Raw genomic sequence first — 21,252 nt, 5'->3', positions numbered from 1 at the left:
AACTTCAAGAATTATCTTAGCAGTAGTGGGGAGTCTAATATCTGTTAAAAAGAACAGAATATCTGTTAAGAATATTTGTGTTTTTATTAATTTGAAGAACTGCCAGTGAGGATATACTCTGATTGCAGATTGGTTTCATAAATTATACTGCTTCTAGTAGGCTTCAAACTGGAGTTCTTTAGAGTTTCTGTAATCAGATCATTAAGGGATGTTAAAGAAATAAGCTAGAGAAGATATTTGGACCTTCTGTTGTTTTTAAACTTATTTCACTGCATGTTGATTGAAGCTCTTTGAAGATTTCCCTTTTCTTCCTTGATACAATATTGAGAAAAATATTAAGCTACAAGTTCTTTTTAAATTTTTATTTCAGGGGAATATTGTTCTTACCAACTATGAATACCTCATTTTAAATATCTTGAGGTTTAGAAGTGATGAAGCAGATGATGTGAAGTTTGCTGTTCGAGAAAAATATCCAATTGATCATGCTAGGGTAATGGAACCATTACTTTCACTGGAAAGGTAATTAATGCTTTATTTATAATAAACATATTATTTTTTTTAGGGAAATAAAATTAGACCTTGTCATAATATGATTTGAAATGTTTGAATCTACTTTTAATTGGATAAATTAGGTTTGATAACATTGTCTAAATTGACAGTTGTGTATAATGTCTGATAAGTTATACGCACCTGTGATCATTTCAGGTAAATAAATTCTACTTAGGAATGTAAACTAAAGCCATTTAGCCACGTTTTTTATTATTTGTGAATGGATGATAGTTTCCTCCCAAAATGAAGGGCATTTGGATATTTCTGGTTCTTTTATAGAAAAATGAGTATTCCAAGTGTAAGAGAAACAAATTATGAGGTAGACAATTGAGACTGAAAAAAGATGGGGTTTTATAACATGTTCTCAGCTTCTAGACAGCAATTAGTGTGCATGAGCTCTAGGAGAAAAAATTTCTTCTAATAATAACAAATAACTGATTTTAAAAAGTGCTTTTGTTGATCAGTTTTATTTCATAGGTATCATAAATTTACATAAGTGTAAACAAAGTATGTTATTGCTAGCAGTAAGCATTTTAAAATTAAAAACATTAGATGTTTGGATGTGATAGCTTATCATATATTTCATAACAGTTCATGTTGCCTTTTGCTTATATAAGCTAGTATGTTGGAAATTGTTATAATTTTTCACGTTTTTGTCTTTAAAAAAACTAGAATTTTGTTTTAAAACTTATTGTATTTTGTTTGAAAATATTTTTGTGATTTTTGCCTGAACCATGGAATTGTTATTTAAAATATTGTTATATAATACACATTATACATTATGATCATTGAAAGTAAAGCTATGTTTGAAATAGCTAAAATTATATTGGCATTTGTTCTATATTTGGGATTTGGTATTGAATCTAAGTTTGTAATGTTTTGTCAGAATCATGGTAGTAAAGACATCCCTTGTCTCTACAAATTTCCTCATTTTTCCTAATTACTCATAATAGACATTTACAAAAAAAAAGAGTTAAAAAGCAACTTAAGAATAGACACAATTTTTTTGTGTATATTCAGCCAATTTTATTTTCAGTTCTGAAATTCTCTCCTTTCCTGTACCCCTCTCTCATCCATTCCTCACCATTGAAAAGGCAAGAAATACCAAACAATACCAATTGTATTTATATATCAAGTTATACAAAACATATGACATTAGCCATTTTCACTACTGCTACTAAAAAATAAAAAGGAAAAAAAAAGTTTCGGTCTATATTCAGTCCATCAGTTCTCTATTTGGAGGTAGAGAACATTTAAATGATGAGCCCTTTGGAATTGTATTTAGTCATATTGATTAGAATTATTGAATAAAAATTGATTATCATTGTATATTGTTGTTACTGTGTAAATCATTCCTTTGGTTTCACTCTTTGTGTCAGTTTACATAAGTATTCTGAGGTTTTTCTGAAACCATTCCTTTCATCATTTCTATAAGCATAATTTTTACAGTATTACATTCAAAGACTATAACTTGTTCATCTTTTCTCCATTTGTTAGTTCAGCCAAAATTAAAAGTCACTGATTGTGCTGCAGATATTACTTGGTTTTATCAATAATGATTTCTTATTGGCCCAGGATAAAATATTTTCAGTGATTAGTTTTAACTGTTCTCTATATTAATTGAATGTATACATTATGTGTAATCAACAAAGAAAATGAAATGGAGAGCAAAGTGTTTCTGTGTGTCTGCCAATATCATTTTTGTCTTTGTAGAACTCTGAAATTGTGTAGAATAGAATTCGAGAAATGACAGGCTAGACCATTTTTATAATTGAATTTTGGCTGGAAAAAGCTGCTTGCCATAAAATGAATTGCTTCGTTAAGTGATTGATCAGATAAAGACACACACAGAAGTGTGACGACATCATACAAGAACCATATGTATCATTTTATTTTCTGAAAGTAATTTTTCCCCTACGTAATGTAGCTTCAAGGAAATTAAAAAGCTAATTCTCATTTTTTCATAGATTAACTGAAATAATATCCAATGCACCCAAAGGAGAACAATTAAAGAGGATTCTTAATCCATATCTCCGTGAGTAATACTATGTATTGCAGTGTGATATTTGTAAGATAATAAATCTAGGATAATGTCTTTTTTAAAAAATGTTCTTTGATTTGTTTTTTTTTTTTTTTTTTGGAAAAATGGAAACTAGCATGCTTGAGAATATTCAGTTCAGCAAACTTGTATTGAAATAGAAATGAAAGTTAATCTGTATTGAAGACAAGGCCTTCTGAAGGATTATATTAAAGGTATCTTAGCAAGGAGAAGAAAAAAAATCACAAATATTTCCCACCAAAAAAAAAAAAAGGCCAGTAAGAGGACATCATTCACTGTATTTGGGGCTATCCCCAAATCATCTTGACTTTTTTCTTGCCACTGGACTTCATTGACTTTGGAAGAGAGCTGACAAATTTGGACAACTCTGTCCCGTTTAAATCTAATTCATGAGCAAGTTAAGACATCATCTGTGGTCATTGGTCCTCCTTGAAAATGAAGGATGAACAACAATAATTCATATGGCTTCTTATTTTTATACTGTTTTCTTTTCCAGCTCACTTTACAGAAAAGGAAACTGTGGCAAATAGGGTTAGACTTGCCTAGGGTCACACAATTAGTAAGGGTCTGAGGACCGGATTTGAATTCCAGGAAGATGAGTCTTCCTGATTCCTGGCCTGACCCTCTTATCCACTGTACCACCTAGCTAACCTACTGAAAGAAATAAAGACATTCAAGACATTTCCTAATCTGGCTCCAAACTCATTGTAAATATTGCATAAGTAAACCATCAAGTATTTATTAAGAACCTATTATATGCTAGACACTGCTAGATGCTAGAGATACAAAGATAAAGATGAAATATTTTCTGCCTTTAAAGAGCTTATTAAGGGAACAAAAGCAAATACATACAAAATATGTATAAAATGCATAGTGTTTTGGGAGGGACTTGCATTGAGGGCAAGGGAAGATCTGAAGAAAGACTTTTTGTAGGAGGTGGCACTTAAGGGAAGTTTTGAGGGAAGTAAGAGATTCTAAAAATAGAGTTGAAGAGTGGAAAGAATTCAAGGCAGGGCAGACAGACTATGCAAAGGCATGGTGATGGGAGATGGAAAATCATGTGTCAGGGACAGCAAGAAGGCCAATGTGGCTAGGATGTTTAACACCAGAAAGGGAGTAATGTGTCAACCAACAAATATTTATTAAATGCTTACTGTTTGCTAGGAATTATGCTAAATATTGAGAATTAAAAAAAAAAAAAAAAAAAAGCAAAGCAATCTCTGTCCTTTATGGAGCTTGTATTTCAGTAGGTGTGGGGAGATAAAAATAAATCAAGAGTGTATAAACATTTCAATTTAATTAAAATTTTAAAAATACTCAAAACATACATGCAGTGTGGATGGAAAGTAATCTTAGAATGGAAGGTACTAGTTCACCTGGGGAGGAAGGACGGAGAATAGACTCCTTGTGAAAGGTGGTGTTTTATCTTAATTTAAGGAATTCGGGAAAATAAAAAATGGCAGTGAGGAAGAAGAACATCCAGTGCATTGACACAGAGTTGGGAGATGAAGCATTATTTGAGAAGAACAGTAAATGTGTGGCTTAATTTTAGAAGTCATGGAAGTTCATGTAAGAAGACTAGAAGGAATCAGGTTGTGCCAAACCAAGGAGTTTGATTCTTGATGTAATAGGGTTTCAGGTATTCGGAGTTTAATGGGCTTTTAGTACTGTGGTCAGACATATACTTTAAGAGCATCACTTTGGTAGCTGTGTGAAAAGTATATAAGAGTTGGGAGGCAAGGAGATCATTTAAAGGAATATTGAAATAGGACCTTGAAGTAGATTGGTGTAATATTCTCTTCTCTAAAATATAATCGTTCTCTGGGAACAGGTTTCTTGGGGAGCTTCTGGAGGCAGCCTTAGTTTCAGTTAAGTGTAATAATCATCTCAAATGCAGCCAGCTGTTCAAGTCCAATCCTTTATTGTCTCTTCCAAAATAGCCCGGTTAGCTTTCCTTGGTTCCAAGGACTCTTGTTGCTAGTCTTTTGCCTCTGCCAGCTTCAGCCTCCAGTTCCCTCTGAATCCAAAGCCTCCAGCCAGCACAATAGTGGAATATTAAATGGATCTGACTCCTCCGAGAGAGAGTGAGCTTGTGGGAGCTGTGACTTGTGAATCTTCTCCACTGAATCCTGACTTGTGAATCTCCCGAAGTCTCTAATTGGCTTGTGGGAGCTCCTTATATATGATTTCTTAAAGGTGTGAGAGGTGTGAACTCTAATGTGTGAACTCTCCCAAAGGTGTGAACTCCAAAGGTGTGAACCAAGTACATAAGCATTGTTTCTATCAATTCCAGTGACCTAGCACCCTGTTTCAAGTTCTGGCCCAACCAGCTAGAGAAAAGGAGAAATAAGAGATGATGTGGAGATAGAAACAATAATGTTTGCTAACTGATTTGATAGATGAAATGAGTACAACTGAAGAATCAACAGTGATATCAAAATTTTGAATCTGAGACTGGGGTTTTCCCAAGTTCTGTTTTGGACATTTTGAATTTGAGATGCCTCAGGGCTTTCCAGTTCAAAATGGCCAATAAGCAGTTAGTAATGTGGGACAGGAGTTCAAAAGAGAGCATAGGGCTGATTATGTATATCTGAGAATCATAAGTATAAGGATGATAATTGAACCCAAAGGAACTAGTGGAATTTGTGAGATAGAATAGATGAATGAGAAGAGAGTCCTGAACAGAGCCTTGGTGATCACCCATAGAAAAATGGCACTATGTAAATGAAAATCCAGGAAAAAGAATGAAAAAGAGCATCAGATAAATAGAAGAACCAAGGGAGAGTACACACAAAAACTTAGAGGGGGAGAGTATCCAGGATGAGAAGGTGATCAAGTAACAAATCCTGCAGAGAGGTCATGATGTAGGAGTATTGCGAAAAGAACATTATATATTGACAATCAAGAGATCATTGGTAATTTGGAGAGAGCAATTTCAGTTAAATAATGAAGTTGGAAGTTCTTTTGCAGAGGATTTAGAAGACAATGAGAAAGAAATTGGAAGTACCTAGTACTTACAGCTTTTTTAAGTTGTAAAAGAAAGGTGAAAAATAACAGGTTGACTAATAGGAATAATAGGATCAAATGAGTTTTTTTTTTTTTTTTAATGGGAGAACATGGGTATGTGTGTAGACAATAGAGTGATTGGTCTAACAATCCAGGAAAAATTAAATTGTTTTAAAACTTCATTTTGCTTAGGTTGTAATATGAAATTGACTGGCAAATCTAGTGAGTTTTATGACAGGTATGAAAGAAGAGTATAGGTCCAGAATCAAATGGGATTGCATTTGGGAAGTGATGCCATGCTTCCACTAATCCTAAACTCTAAATATGAAAATCGATCTTAAAAAAGTTAGGTTTTGGGATCATTCAAACCACCCAAAGTCAAGTAGGCTCCAAGTAGGCTGTAATGATCATTACCATAGGTCTGAAATGTATGATCATGAAACATAATGAGAGAGCAAGGAATAAAAGATGGACAGTTTAGTTGCTCTACGAGTACTGAAAAAGTATAATGACCTGGATAATGCTCATAAGCATACACTCCATACAGGATTCCTTGGAAAATATAAACAAGCATTATAAAATATGGATGCATTATGAGTTTCATCAACAAGGCCATAGATCCCTTGAAGTTTAAACAGTAATCTATTATAACTTTTTTTTCCTACATTGATAGAACAAACTACCATAAAAATCGTGTTATCTAGATAATTTTAGGAATAGGCATTTTTGTTATTCTTAATATTAATGAAACAACTTGAAAAAAATGAGTATATATTTACCTTTCCATATTCTTAGCCCTCTTTGGTTAGGTGAAATTCCTGAAATTCCTCAGAATTGAAATCCTTTAGTTGATAGGACTGAGTGAATCGCTTTCTCATTCAGATACAACAGTACTACAAATTCAGTTTATAGTTTAGGAGAATAAGAAAAACAGATTATAACATATCTTTTCAATAAGTATTTACTAAGAATTTTATATATGACAATTAGCTTTAATCCCATGTTTTGATGCTTCTAAGTTAGCAGATTGTTCTCTGGCTGATTTGACAAATAAATCCCATTGATCTATTTAGAAAGTATCCCATTCTTGGGGCAGCTAGGTGGCACAGTTGATAGAGCACCAGCCCTGAAATCAGAAGGACCCGAGTTTAAATTTGGCTTCAAACAGTTAACACTTCCTGGCTGGGTGATCCTAGGCTAGTTACTTAACCCCAATTGCCTCAGCCAAAAAAAAAAAAAGAAAAAGAAAAGAAAAAAGAAAATAGCCCATTCTTTAGACTTTGTTAATAAATATCCCATTTGACCAATGCAGAAACATATGCATTTAAGTCTTTTCTCCACCATCTAAACTTCACGGTTAAGGTATGGATAGGCTCTGTTAAGCTGGACAGCTTCCAGACTGCAAATCTGCCTTTGAAGAGGATTATTGTGAGAAAATGAAGTAGTCAGTATTATGTAGATTGAGAAGAATAAAGATTTAAATTGAGTAATTAAAAGTTCATTGATAATTTTGAAGAAAGCCCTTTTGTGTGCATAGATAATGGACAACATATGGAACATAAAAATGAGTGGAAAAGCAGAAAAGGTAAATTTTAAATACAAGTAATTTTTGACTCTGGTCCTCATGTTTGCCTTTAAAAGGCAAAATTTATTTTTCAGTAATTGGTGCTCTGGTAAAGATCCTTTCTTTGTGATCTCCTTTGAGATTTTCTTGGTAAAAATACTGGAATTGTTTGCGATTACTTTTCCAGTTTATTTTTAATTGAGAAATTTAGACAAACAAGATTAAATGACTTACCCAGGGTACCCAGCTAGTTAGTGTCTGAGATCAGATTTGAACTAAGAGAGATCTTCCTTATTTTGAGCACAGCACTCTATATCCTGCATCACTTATGCTCAGTCCCAATCCTGTTATTCCCTATACCTGGAATCTGCCTTTTACCACTTAATTTTATATAAATACAGAGAATCTTTTTGTCATGGATTATGAGGATTGGCCCAAACCAACTTCTTGTATTTGTCTGCCAGTCCTACTGAAAGGTATGCATATTATGGGAGGAAACGTGATCAAATCTATATATTAATAGAGACAAGAAGAGGCAAGGCTAAATTTAATGGCAGAGGTCCAGGAGATGTTAGATCTAGAAGAGACTGGTAGATTTTACTAATGGTTTTTGAGGACTTTTTACTGATCATAGAGGATAAAGTAAGGGCAAGGGCCAATAAGAAGTGGAGTATATGACTCAGGTTCTGTGAATAAAATTGCAAGGGAGAGGGAGGCAGAAATCAATATTTGCAAGGCACTGGCTTAAGCAGGGAAAAAAGGAAAAGATGGAGAACAATCCTTATCCTCAAAAAGCTTATAGAACTAGAACATATAAATAGATAAATAAAAATATGAGGAAAGACAAAGCATCAGCAGATCAGAAGTTTACTAATAAGAATAGATCCAAGTTGAAACTTCAAATTAAGTATTCTAAGAGGTAGAGGTGAGAAAGGAGTGCATACCAGATTGGGGGAAGGGGGAGAACAACTTGCCCAAAGATGTGGTGATGGAAGATTTTAGAGACCACTAGGTAGGCCAATTAAGGGGAGCTATGTATATTGAGTCTGGATATGTTGGCTAGGAAGGAAAATGGACATGGAAGTGGCTGAATAAACTGTGATATATGAATAGAAAGGAATATTATTGTGCTTCAAAGAAATAATAAATATGAGGAATCAGAAAAACTTAGCAGAATTCTGATTGATGCAAAACAAATAAGCATTCTGTAATACATTCTGTATCTTTAGAGAGAGTTTGCATATGGGGAAGGAAGTCCCAACATCCCTGAAATCAGAGGTCTAAACTCATGTATGTATATGTGTCTATCTACATGTACTTGTACACATTCCTACAAGTACATAAACATTTATTTTATATTTACATAGACAGTGTAGACAGGCAATAATGATGGAAATGATCTTGACCCAGAATTGTGTAGTAAAAGACTGAGATAGTTTGAGTTTGAGAAATTTCACAGTGCTTTCAAATTATTCATTGCTTTAGAAACACATCTCTTTTTATTATTATTATTATTATTATTATTTGCTGAGGCAATTGGGGTTAAGTAACTTGTCCAGGGTCACAAAACATGTTTCTTTAATACTAGTATACTCTTGTATGTTTGGCTGGAATATAATTTCTAAAGAATCAAAATTCTGAGCTAAGATAACTGAAAAGATACATGATGGGACATAAGCTTATTATGATATGTTTCCAATAATCATTTGTGTATAAGAAATATCATAAAAACATGTGACCAAAAATATTTTCAGAAAAGATGCTTAGCTTTTCATTTATTGAGAATAATACATGATAAAAGCACATCTTAAGTGGTATATTTTTATTCCCCAAATATTAAAAGCTAGAGAAATGCATTAGGTAGATCTTTTTTGCAGGAACAAGCAAAGGATGAACAGTATGAATCATTTTTGATTCATATCAATGGAGGTAATACCTACATGATCTATGAAATCATGGTTCTATCACAGGTTAAGTAGTATTTACAGGATTTGTCATGTGAAATTGAGGCTGTGTTTCATCTTATTAATTTAGCATCCATCATAACTACAGTGGATTATTTCATTTTTGAATGAATGAATGAATGAAGCCTTTAATAAACACTTCCTCTATAAAGAAGAAGTTCTATAAAGAACTGAAGATACAACTATAAGTGTAAGATAATCCCTGTTCTCGGGGAACTCATGGAGGAGCAACATATGAGAGGCTTCACTTGAAAAGGTCCCACACCTTTTTTGCCCACAATGGCAAAACAGAAATGCTTCTTTTCCTCTTTCCAAATGTCATTTCCACTGTAAAAGTCATGTCATTTTCTGATGATGAGCTATCTGACAGTGCCAAAGACTTTTAGTGGCAACTTTTTTTCCTTTGTATCTTCAGTAGTAATGGCTGCAGTACCTGCAGGAGCATTGACCAAACTGCTGCTTCCCAAGATGATTGCTTAGATACTAAAATGGAAATATTGCCATAAGCTCTTTGGTTCAGGGTTCTGGGCTTTTTTCATTTGGGTCTGAGGGGAGATAGTGGTAATGGTTTGATTTTCTTTTTTCCTTTTTTTTTTTTTTTTTTTTTTTGCTGAGGCAATTGGGGTTAAGTGACTTGCCCAAGGTCACACAGCTAGAAAGTGTTACGTGTCTGAGATCAAATTTGAATTCAGGTCCTACTGACTTCAAGGCCAGCACTCTATCTACTGCGCCACCTAGCTGCCCCCGGTTTGATTTTCTTGACACATGTTGACATTCCTTCAGGATGCTTTGCTACTTTTGAAATTTTTAATACTGCTTTATTTAATATTGGAAAATACTAAGTATGATGTTTTCTACTATAATAGCCTATGGGGCCACTCTGATTGAACACTGTCTTAGAGAAAATGGATTTTCCAGCCATTTCAGAGTAGATGAGAAATTTGAAACTGGAGGTATGTATGTTACAAATTTAAATATTCACTTTTATTTATTTTGCTTCTTTCTGTTTGCTTTTTGTTAGTTTTCAAATTATGAACAATGATTGTTTCTAGAAAAGAAGTAAATAAATAATATTTATAACTTAGAATACTTGATATACATACACACAGACATATATATACATACATCTTACCTTCCCTTTCTCCTTCCATAATCCTCCATTACTGAGTTTACTACCCATTTGCTATTGGAGCTCTATTAATGCTTGTAATGTTTTACTGCCACCAGTAAAATGATATCTAGCCCTCCTTTCCTCACAGAACACCTTCACTGGAACCACCATTGTAGGAACTGTAGGAACCACTGTAGGATGTAGAATATCCTTTGATGCTGAGCAAGAAAAATGTGTTTTGGGCATCTAGAGTTAGAAGTTTGATTTTATTTTTCCAAAGAATCTTCCAAATTGTTGAGTTCCATAGTATTATCGAAATTGTAGTTCTGTTATATTATTGATTAAAAAGTTTTTTGTAGGCTAGACTTGGAATTTTACTAACATTCTTTCTCATACTTAAAATGCTAAGACTTATTTGATGTGCTAAAGTACAGATCGTACCATTTTTTTTCCTTGAAAAGGGTTTAACTATTATAATTTCAGTTGCCTTAGCGATAACATGTTTTCAAAGCTAGTAGGTCAAACAAGAGTTAATTTCTTCTGTTGTTAAAAAAAACAAAACTAGAAGAAGACTTTAAAATGTATTACTAGTTCTTACTAACAAAATTTGTTTTGCTTCAGTATCTGTAATTCAAAGCATTATTGTTTAGGGATAATTAATTTTTACTTCTTTAATTATAAGTGATTTATGCTGCATTGACATAATAAAGGAAGGAGAAGGTAAATTGTTATTTCTTCTTTCCCATAATAGATATTGAAAAAATACTTGTTTGTCTGCAAAAAGCAGAAGATCATATGAAAACAATGTCCAACTTCAGTGGAAAGGTAGAACATTACTTAAGTTCTGGTTTTATTCCTTTAGCAACTTTAGAGTTGGCGATATAATTTATAAAACCTAGTATGTGTAAATTTTGTGGTCTTGTTATCTGTATTACCTTATGTTTTACATTTCTACCTATATGAATATTTTGAATTTTGTGGTTTTTTAGCTTTTAAGTTATCCATAAAATGAACTGAAACAGATTAAATTAGCTGTAAAAGCTCAGCTAGGTGGTCCAATGGCTAGATCACTGGGATTGGAATCAGGAAGACTCTTCTTCCTGAGTTCATATTGGGCCTTAGATCCTTACAAGTAGTGTGAACCTGGACAAGTCACTTAACCCTTTTTGCCTCAGTTTCCTTACTTGTAAAATGACCTAGAGAAGGAAATGGCAAGTAACTCTAGTATTTTTGACAAGAAAACACCAAATGGGGCCACATAGAGTCAAAAGTAACTGAATAATAAGAAAAGTGGCATAATTAGAATAGTTTAAATGATCTTTTCTTGGAATGAGATATGAGGAATAAGTTTCAGTTTGTTAGACCTTTTAAAAGGCTTTTACTGTATAGCTTCCACTAGTAGAGATGTTGCCTTATATTTGAAAAGATTGCTGAACTGGAAATCAGGAGACCAGATTATATTATTAGATCAGCCACTAGCTGTTGTTTGATCTTGGCAAATTGTTTTACATTTCTACCTCAGGTTTTTGTTTTTGTTTTTTTTTTAAATTTGAAAATCAGAGGAATTGGATTTGTCCCTTTCAGCTCCAATAGTCTTTGTTTCTCTAGACTAATTTTCTGTTAATTATCTCATGGCTTGTCAGTTTATTCTTTACTGTTTCCTACTTCTTTGGTATTTTTTGATATAGCCCTTCACTCACTCACCCCCAAAAAAGCTAGCAACAAATTCAGTGCAAATTATGTTTGTAAATGAAAATGTAAAATAGAAAACTTAATTCTGATAAATTTAATTTGTTTGTTTGATTTCTTTAGGGGTATATCATTCAGAAAAAAGAGAAAAAACCAAGCCTGGAGCCAGATAAGCAATCTGAAGATATACTCACGTAGGTATTTAAAGATTAGCTCACATTGGTGATTTGTTTAATATAAAATGTTTTAAATTATATTATGGATTTATTTACAGATATGAAGAATTTCATCCTTTCTTATTTTCTCAACATTCCAAATGTCCATATATAGAATTTGAATCATTTGACAAGGTGGGTTTTCTGGTAATCTGTTTGTTTTATTGGTTAATCTAGATAGATTCATATATTTTCTCCAATTGGGAAATGTAACAATGCATTATAGAATAATTGTTGACAGTTCTGTGAAATGTTGGCAATATGTGATACAATCATAGTCTGTATATCTACTTATATTTATTTACCATTTTGTTTAAAGATGATGAGCTTCGGCCAAAAATTAAAGGCTCCATGATTGGTCCAAATCTGTTAATTTCTTAGAGAATTTTTATGGCACAGAAAAAAGTGAAATACTTAGGGAAAAAGTTACTGCTTTATTAAGATATGATATCTTAAGTGGTTATTTATTCAGAGACCTCTCAGGTTGTTCACAGAATGTTTAACCAAATTCTCTGCTTTTTTTCAACTTTTGTTAATTTGTTGCCTGGCTTATTGATGCAATTGCATTATGGTATTATTAAATTACAAATTAACAAATAGTATTTATGCTTTTAGAAAAAGTAAATTTGCTGTATTTTCATTGTGAGTTTGAATGTGATAGAACTGTTTTTGCACTGTTCAGGACTGTGTACACTAGCAATTTTATGTTCTAGAAACAGGCATGGATTCAAAATAATCTTTATTATTTCACTTCTCAGCCCTCTCATTCTTCTTCCATTCAAGGATTCTATAAAAGAAATAAATAATATATGTCTGTTTTTTCACGTCTTTTGAGAGTAGGCCCATGTCATTCTTTTTTTTAATCTAGTGATAACATTTTGAAGACTTCTATGCAACATGTGTTGTCTGTATTTTTTTTTTTAAGGCAGTGGATGAATTTTATTCTAAGCTAGAAGGCCAGAAGATAGACTTGAAAGCTTTACAACAGGTATATTTATATTTATATTTAAAAGCATACTGTATTTATGTTTTACAAGGGACAAAAGTGGGGCAGCTAAATGGCTGAGTGGATAGAGCACCGGCCCTGGAGCTAAGAGGAATTAAGTTCAAGTCCTGCTTCAAACACTTAATTCTTCCTAGCTGTATGACTTTAAGTCACTTAACCCCAATTGCCTCAAAAAAAAAAAAAACCTCTAAGTGACAATAGTTTGATTTAATTATTAAATTGTTCTTTTCCTAGGAAGCCTTTTCAGAAGTTAGTTGCCAATTTACTAACCTTTATTATACAAACCAAAAATATTCACTTGTTTGAGGAAAGGCTCAGACCTTCTATTGAAAAATACCCTCCAGCATTCTTCCAGTTAGACAGCATCTTCTTTTAAAAATCAAATACTTTGAGGAAAATTAATCTTATTGTCCTAAGTTTCAATATCATATAATTTAGTATTAACAATGCTAACAACAGCAAAAACAATTTATTTCTGTGACCCTAAAATTTCCTTGAAACTCAGAATTCCTTTGAGGAAATGAGAGTTTTAGTGGGATGATGGCAGAAGAGAGATTTTTGGCTTAATTGAAAAATTTTGTAATTTGGAGAAGGCTAGGTCCAGGTCCAGTTATACAATAAAAGCATAGCATAGTCCCAAGGCAAAAGTTAAAAAAGGCTAGAAGCAATAAATGATGGTAAGAAAAAGGTGAAAGAAAAAGATTTCTTTCCCTCCCCTTCCCCCCATTTTTGCCAAAAAATAATCCCCTAGATAATTCTGACATGGACAGATTTTTAGATTGTTAATGTAAGCGATATTTGGTAGAAATAAGTAATGAGGAATACTTAATAAACTGGAAAATAAACATAGTAAGAAAATACTCTTTCTTTTCAATTTTAAAAATAAATTTGGGTTCTAAATATCGTGGCCTAAGTGATTTTTTTTTTGGTTTGACATGATGATTTTTTAATTTCCAAGAAAATGAATTTGTGCAAATGTTTAATCAAATCTTTTTTGTTTTATGCTTTAATGAAAGATAAAAAACATCAGTGTGATGCTCTTTTAGCTTCCCTTTTTATTTTTCATGTGTATATTTGGCATGAAGAGATGAAAAATAATAATTTGATAAAAATCCCATTAAATTTTCTCTGAGCAACATGTTTCATTATCTAAAATGATTCTGTGACCTGTTTATTTTTAAAATATTTTCCTCTGAGTTGAAATTCAATTTAATACTTACCTAGATTTGTATTTGTAATATCCTTTGATCTATTTTGCTGATGAAAGGAGAAACAAGCATTGAAGAAATTGGATAATGTCCGTAAGGATCATGAGCACAGATTAGAAGCCCTTCACCAAGCTCAGGTATTAAGTTTTCTATTTCACTCTTAACTACTTGTTTTCAAAAGGTTTATTTAATTGGCATTGGTGGTAATTATTTTTCTTAATTCCTTAAGGAAATTGATAAAATCAAAGGAGAACTCATAGAAATGAATCTACAGATAGTTGATAGAGCCATCCAAGTAGTTCGGAGTGCTTTAGCCAACCAGATAGACTGGACAGAAATTGGACTAATTGTAAAAGAGGCCCAAGCTCAAGGAGATATTGTTGCAAATGCAATCAGAGAATTGAAGCTGCAAACCAATCATGTCACAATGCTGCTAAAGTAAGTATTGTGAAATATAGTAATGAGAAAAATTGCTGATGTCGACTATTTTTGATCATCTTTGACTCAAAATAACTTTTTTTCCCTATTCTTTTCCCTGATATATTCATTTTATTATCTGCTTTTCCCCCCTCACCCCCCAATTTGCAAACTTAAATTAGCATCATTCACTGCAACAAATAGAATAGGAACTACTTAGATATGAAGAATTTGAAAATGAGTAAGAGTAATTGGAACAAAAGGTTGGCAATTGTCAATGCTGTAAAATTACCCATGCATATAAACTTGTAAGTAAAAAGCTATTAAAATTTTTTTTAAAAATGAGTAAGAGCCTTGACCAATTTCTCTCACTTATAGCAGTTCCTTCATTTGATAATTTAAGCATTCTTTTTAGGTAGGGGAAAAAGAAACTCATACATAATATTCACTGTCAAGAGGAAATTCAATTTTTTCCCCCAAGCATTTGTTATTTCTCTCTCTCTATCTCAGTGTGCCTTTCCTCCCTTGAATAATTAAAAATCAAAACAAAAACAAATCTCAGCACATAAGTCCAGCACATAAGTCTCAGGACATAAGTCCAGCAAAACTAATTCCCATACTGGCCATGTCCAAAAATGTACAACTTATACTTTAAGTTTATCACTTTTCTGGTGAAATGTGAGTGGCATGTTTCTTCTTTATTCCTGTGGACTTGTGATTTACCCTTATATTGATCAGAGCTCTGCAGTAGTGTTTGAAAATTTTTTTCTCTGTAATATTATTTTCATATGAATTGTTCATCTAGTTCTGTTCATTTCACTCTATAGATTCCACTTAAACTATTTTGGCATTTTTTTCTGTGGTATAAAATGAAATACTCTAAAAGTCTTAATTGTGCTAAGATTTTTTGTTAATAGGTTAAAAATGTGCTAAGACTTTTGGGACACTTCATATCCTATTATATTCATAAACCATTATTGTTAGTTGTTCCCCTATAGGAGGATAACAGGTAGTTTACAAGTTTTGACTACTATGAAAAAAGCTGCTGAAATGTTTTTCAAGAGCTGAATCAAAAGATATGTACAATTTAGTAACTTTTTGGACATAGATTACAAATTGCCTTCTACAATGATTGAACCAATTATAACAATGTATTTTCCCATAGTCACTCCCAGCACTAGAGGAAATTTTTAAAAGGATATTCTTTACATCTGACTGGAAATAGGAGCCAGATATTGAGGCCTATAAATCTGTGTCCAGATTAGGACAATGATGTGACAGTTTCCCAAATTAGAATGATGTGGCAATTCATAAATGACTTCCTAGTTTTCCCTGTTTGTATAGAAAAATCCCATGTCTTTCCATATTTATGCTTTGGTATTTTTGAGGGAGATGAATGTATCAGAGCAAAATATTACTTGATTTACTCGAGGTTAACTAAGGGGCTGCCCTGAGCTGAGATGAACCCTTACCTATGGAAAAAGGAAGGGGAAGAATTTTTCAGCTGGTTTTAAGGGTGGAAGCAACAAGCAAGAGACATTTAACCCTTATGGGAAACATGGCAATCACTTGACAAGTGTCTAAAGTCTGGCTTTCAAATGAGGAATTAGAGACATTATACAGGTACTTTGACTTTTATTTTGGGTTTGAACACGTGAAATCCAAATTCAGGCTCCATGGAGAAGGAGGAATAAACTTCCAATAAACCGATTCTAACAAGATCTTTACTTATCTTTATTAATATACATATGTTTGAATACATATATTTTTAATAGCAAGCAATATTGATTCATTACATGTCTCAGACTGTGGAAAGAACACTTGTAGTAACAAATTATAGGTTGCTGGATATTGCATTAGATTGACCACTGAACTTGGAGTCAGGAAGACCCAAGTTAAAATCTAGTTTCAGAGTTTATTACTTGTGTGACCCTGGGCAAATCACTTAACCTCTGTGGCAGTTTCTCTGTCTCTAAAATGGGGATACTGATAACACTTAATTCTCAAGGTTGTGGTGAAGAGAAAATGAGATATTTGATCCTGCCATAAAATTTACCCACAATGTGTAAAGAATTCATTGTCTCTTATGTTTACATGGAGCTTTGGAATTATTTTAAGTTCTACAAACTAAGTATCATATAATGTTTATAATTAGAATAAGTTTGTTTTCTTAAATTTGAAAAACTAATGTAATTTTGAAATGATTTCCCTAGAAATCCATATCTAATATCAGATGAGGAGGAGGAAGATGATGAACTTAACATTGAGAAAGAAGAAACAGAAGAACCAAAAGGGAAAAAAAAAAAGCAAAAGAACAAACAGCTTCAAAAACTTCAGAAAAATAAGCCATTACTTGTTGATGTTGATCTCAGTTTGTCAGCATATGCCAATGCTAAAAAGTAAGATTATCCACTACAGACTTTTTTTTAAATTTTTCAATAGAATTTTGTTTTTTTCCATTTACATGTAAAGACATATTGAACATTGAGTTCCAAATTTTTTCAACCTCCTTTCCTTTTCTCTCCCTCCTCAAGACAACAATCCAATATAAGTTATGCATGTAAAATCATTTTAAACATTTTCATAGTAGCCATGTTGTGGAAAAGCAAACCAAAAAAAGATTAAAATTGAATGCTTCAATCCATAGTTTCCGTAGTTCTCCCTCTGAGTGTACATAGCATTTTCCATCCTAAGTCTAATTATTGGATCATTAACTTGCCTACAACAGCTAAGTCTGTCCTAGTTCATCTTCATATAATCTTGTGGTTACTGTATAGAATATACTCATGTTGCTCATTCATTCAGCATCAGTTCATATAAGTCTTTCCAGGCTTTTCTGAAATCAATCTGCTCATCATTTCTTATAGAACAATAATATTCCATTCCATTTATATGTCATAACTTATTTAGCCATTCCCCAACTTAGGGGCATTCACTCAATTTCCAATTCTTTGATACCACAAAAAGAGCTACTACAAACATTTTTGCACATCTGGGTCCTTTTCCCTCTTTTATAATCTCTTTGGAATACAGACCCAATACACTACTGGATGAAAGGGTATGCACAGTTTTATAACCCTTAGGGCATAGTTCCAAATTTTTTTCCAGAATGACTGGATCATTCACAAACTCCACCAATAGTGCATTAGTGTCCCAGTTTTCCCACTTCTCCAGTAATTATCATTTTCTTTTCTGTTATATTACCAATCTGATAGATGTGGTGAGACCTCAGAGATGTTTAGATTTGCATTTCTCTAATGAGTAGTGTAGAACATTTTTTCTTTTTTTAAAATAATTATAACTTTTTATTGACAGAATCCATGCCTGGATAATTTTTTACAACATTATCCCTTGCACTCACTTCTGTTCCGACTTTTCCCCTCCCTCCCTCCACGCTCTCTCCCAGATGGCAAGCAGTCCTATACATATTAAATATGTCATAGTATATCCTAGATACAATATATTTGTGCAAAACTGAACAGTTCTCTTGCTGCACAGGAAGAATTAGATTCAGAAGGTAAAAATAACCTGGGAAGAAAAACAAAAATGCAAACAGTGTTCTTTTCCCAGTGTTCTTTCTTTGGGTGTAGCTGCTTCTGTCCATCATTGATCAATTGAAACTGAGTTAGATTTTTTCTTTGTCGAAGAAATCTACTTCCATCAGAATACATCCTCAAACAGTATCATTGTTGAAGAATATAATGATCTCCTGGTTCTGCTCATTTCACATAGTATCAGTTCATATAAGTCTCTCCAAGCCTTTCTGTATTCATCCTGCTGGTCATTTCTTATAGAACAATAATATTCCATTCATTTTCCAGTTTCTAGTCACTACAAACAGGGCTGCCACAAACATTTTGGCACATACAGGTCCCTTTCCCTTCTTTAGTGTCTCTTTGGGGTATAAGCCCAGTAGTAGCACTGCTGGATCAAAGGGTATGCACAGTTTGATAACTTCTTGGGCATAACTCCAGATTGTTCTCCAGAACAGAACATTTTTTCATATGACTATAGATGGCTTTAATTAATTCATCTGAAAATTCTTCATATCCTTTGACCATTTATTGGTTGGGGAATGATTAATATTCTTATAAATTTGACTTAGTTCTCTCTATATTTAATGAGGTCTTTATCAGAAGCACTGACTATAAAAATTGTTGCCCAGCTTTCTGCTTCCCTCCTAATCTTTGCTGCTTTGGGTTTATTTACGAAAAAACTTTTTCAATTACTATGATACAATTATCCATTTTGCATTTCATAATACTGTCTATTTCTTGTTTGGCCACAAATTCCTCTCTTTTCTAAAGATCTGACAGGTAAACTCTCCCATGCTTTTCTAATTTGCTCATAGTATCACCTTTTATGTCTAAATCATGAACCCATTTCAACCTTATTTTGGTATAACCTATAAGATATAGTCTGTGCTGAGTTTCTGCCATACCATTCTCCACTTTTCCTGGCAATTTTTGTCAAGTAGTGAGTTCTTATTCCAGAAGCTAGTCTTTGTGTTTATCAAACAATAGATTATTATAGTCATTGACTATAATGTCTTGTGTACGTAACCTATTCTACTCATGCACTCCTCTTATTTCTTAACCATTACCAAATGTTTTTGATGGCTATTGCTTTATAATATAGTTTTAGATCTTGTAGAGTTCTGCCACTTTCCTTTGCATTTTTTCATTAATTCCTTTGATATTATTGATCTCAAAAAGAAATTTTAAAAGCATTTTTATCATATAAAACTTTTCTTGTAAATTCTTAAAAAATAAGATTCAAAGATATTTCAGAAATATATTTCCCATTTTGAACATTCATTTCATCCAAGATATTTGTTTATTTGCTTAATCTTTATCAAATGTAACTGCCCTACAGAATAAAGTTCATAAAAAATAAAAGTCATGGGGCAGCTAGGTGGCACAATGGGTAGAGTACCAGCTGTGAAGTCAGGAGGAACTGAGTTCAAATTTGGCCTCAGACACTTAACACATCCTAGCTGTGTGATCCTGGGCAAGTCACTTAACCCCAATTGCCTCAATAAGCCAGAGACACTAGCACTTAGATAGATGGATGTATAGATGTTATCTCCCCCAGTAAAATGTAAATTGCTTGAGAGAAGATATCACCAGTATCCAGCATAGGTAGGATTTAAGCACATAGTAAATGCTTCAAAAAATAGAAGTCACGATGTTTGGATTTTGAGATAAATTTATGTTATTGCAGATACTATGACCACAAGAGACATGCTGCCAGAAAAACACAAAAAACTGTTGAAGCTGCTGAGAAGGTATTGAATATTTCTCAGACTTTAACTTTTCCCCTCTCTCATACTTTAATGGCCTTATTGAATTCTTTCTCCTCTCTCATACTTTAATGGCCTTATTGAATTCTTTCTTCCCTTTCCTATGTCTTTTCTATTCACTTTTACATATATAGACAGTATTGAAAGAGCACTGGAGTAGGAATCTGGAGATCTAGATTCTATTCTTAGATTTGAGATCTCTTAGTTGGGTGACTTTGCATAAATTAATTTATTTCTCAAGACTTCAGTTTCCTTTTCTATAAAATAAGGTAGTAATCATAGGTCACTACTGTTCCTTGCAGCTTTAAAATTCTATGATTCTCTGATTACAAGTTTCTTAGGTTTTACAGTTAGCCCTTTGTTTGTAACCTATTCCTTCTAAAATGATTTTCTTCATTTGTAGGCATTCAGATCTGCGGAAAAGAAAACAAAACAAACCCTCAAAGAAGTTCAGATGGTTACCACTATTCAGAAAGCAAGGAAAGTGTATTGGTAAGTGGATTTATTTTGCACTTCTCAGTTTTCCCATTTCTCATTTGGAGAATCATTCCCACCATATGAAGGAATTAAAATGGATATTAAGAAACCAATGAAGTTTTCCCCCTCTTTTAAAACTCCAGGGAATCCTCATTCCTATTGTAAGTGTTTGTAATTTACCATTTCACTTTTGAATTACTCTTATTTTAGGAAGTTGTACCTTGTGTTGAATAGAAATCTGCTGTTTCTATCATTGCCCTCTGGGCCCCAGAAAAAAAAAAATCTCTGAGACCACTTATTTGGTATTCTTCAAAGAGTATTTCTTTGTGTATGGGCTAAATTTGGTGGTTGCTTAGGTCCCTATCATTTCTCACATTGTGTGAAGTACTAATCTCTTTTCTAGTTGAAGATAGCTGCTCTATTTCATTGCTACTAATATCCCAGACCCTGTAACTGAACCTTCTATGGCATGATTTTTAGGATTCTCATATCTTGGATCTTCTTTTTCTGGATAGACTCTAGTCATCTGTATTTTTCCTACAATGCGGTACTTAGAACCAAAGTATAGTATAATGAAAAGAATAGTGGATTTGAGTTAGTGAACTATATTAAACCCTATCTCTGGCACAACCTGTATGGCATTGGGCTCATCTCTTAACCTCTTTGGTCCGAACTTTCCTCATCT

The 21,252-nt window shown here is 33.0% G+C and overlaps 1 protein-coding gene across 2 annotated transcripts in view; it reads left to right on the top strand.

The window, feature by feature from the left end:
- The window catches only part of NEMF (nuclear export mediator factor), a 78,556-nt gene that overhangs the window by 10,951 nt on the left and 46,353 nt on the right, over positions 1-21,252 (top strand). For both annotated transcript variants that reach the window (XM_051977921.1, XM_051977922.1), the window contains exons 5-16: positions 371-519; positions 2,517-2,584; positions 10,009-10,095; positions 11,005-11,078; positions 12,066-12,136; positions 12,217-12,292; positions 13,083-13,145; positions 14,431-14,508; positions 14,601-14,809; positions 17,002-17,187; positions 20,012-20,075; positions 20,494-20,582. In XM_051977921.1, coding sequence (XP_051833881.1) covers positions 371-519; positions 2,517-2,584; positions 10,009-10,095; positions 11,005-11,078; positions 12,066-12,136; positions 12,217-12,292; positions 13,083-13,145; positions 14,431-14,508; positions 14,601-14,809; positions 17,002-17,187; positions 20,012-20,075; positions 20,494-20,582 — 1,214 coding nt within the window. The remainder of the gene's footprint in view (positions 1-370; positions 520-2,516; positions 2,585-10,008; positions 10,096-11,004; positions 11,079-12,065; positions 12,137-12,216; positions 12,293-13,082; positions 13,146-14,430; positions 14,509-14,600; positions 14,810-17,001; positions 17,188-20,011; positions 20,076-20,493; positions 20,583-21,252) is intronic.

This window comes from Antechinus flavipes, chromosome 2 (genome assembly GCF_016432865.1).
Source record: "Antechinus flavipes isolate AdamAnt ecotype Samford, QLD, Australia chromosome 2, AdamAnt_v2, whole genome shotgun sequence".
Taxonomy (NCBI): Eukaryota; Metazoa; Chordata; class Mammalia; order Dasyuromorphia; family Dasyuridae; genus Antechinus; species Antechinus flavipes.
This window is presented reverse-complemented; position numbering and strand designations above follow the sequence as displayed.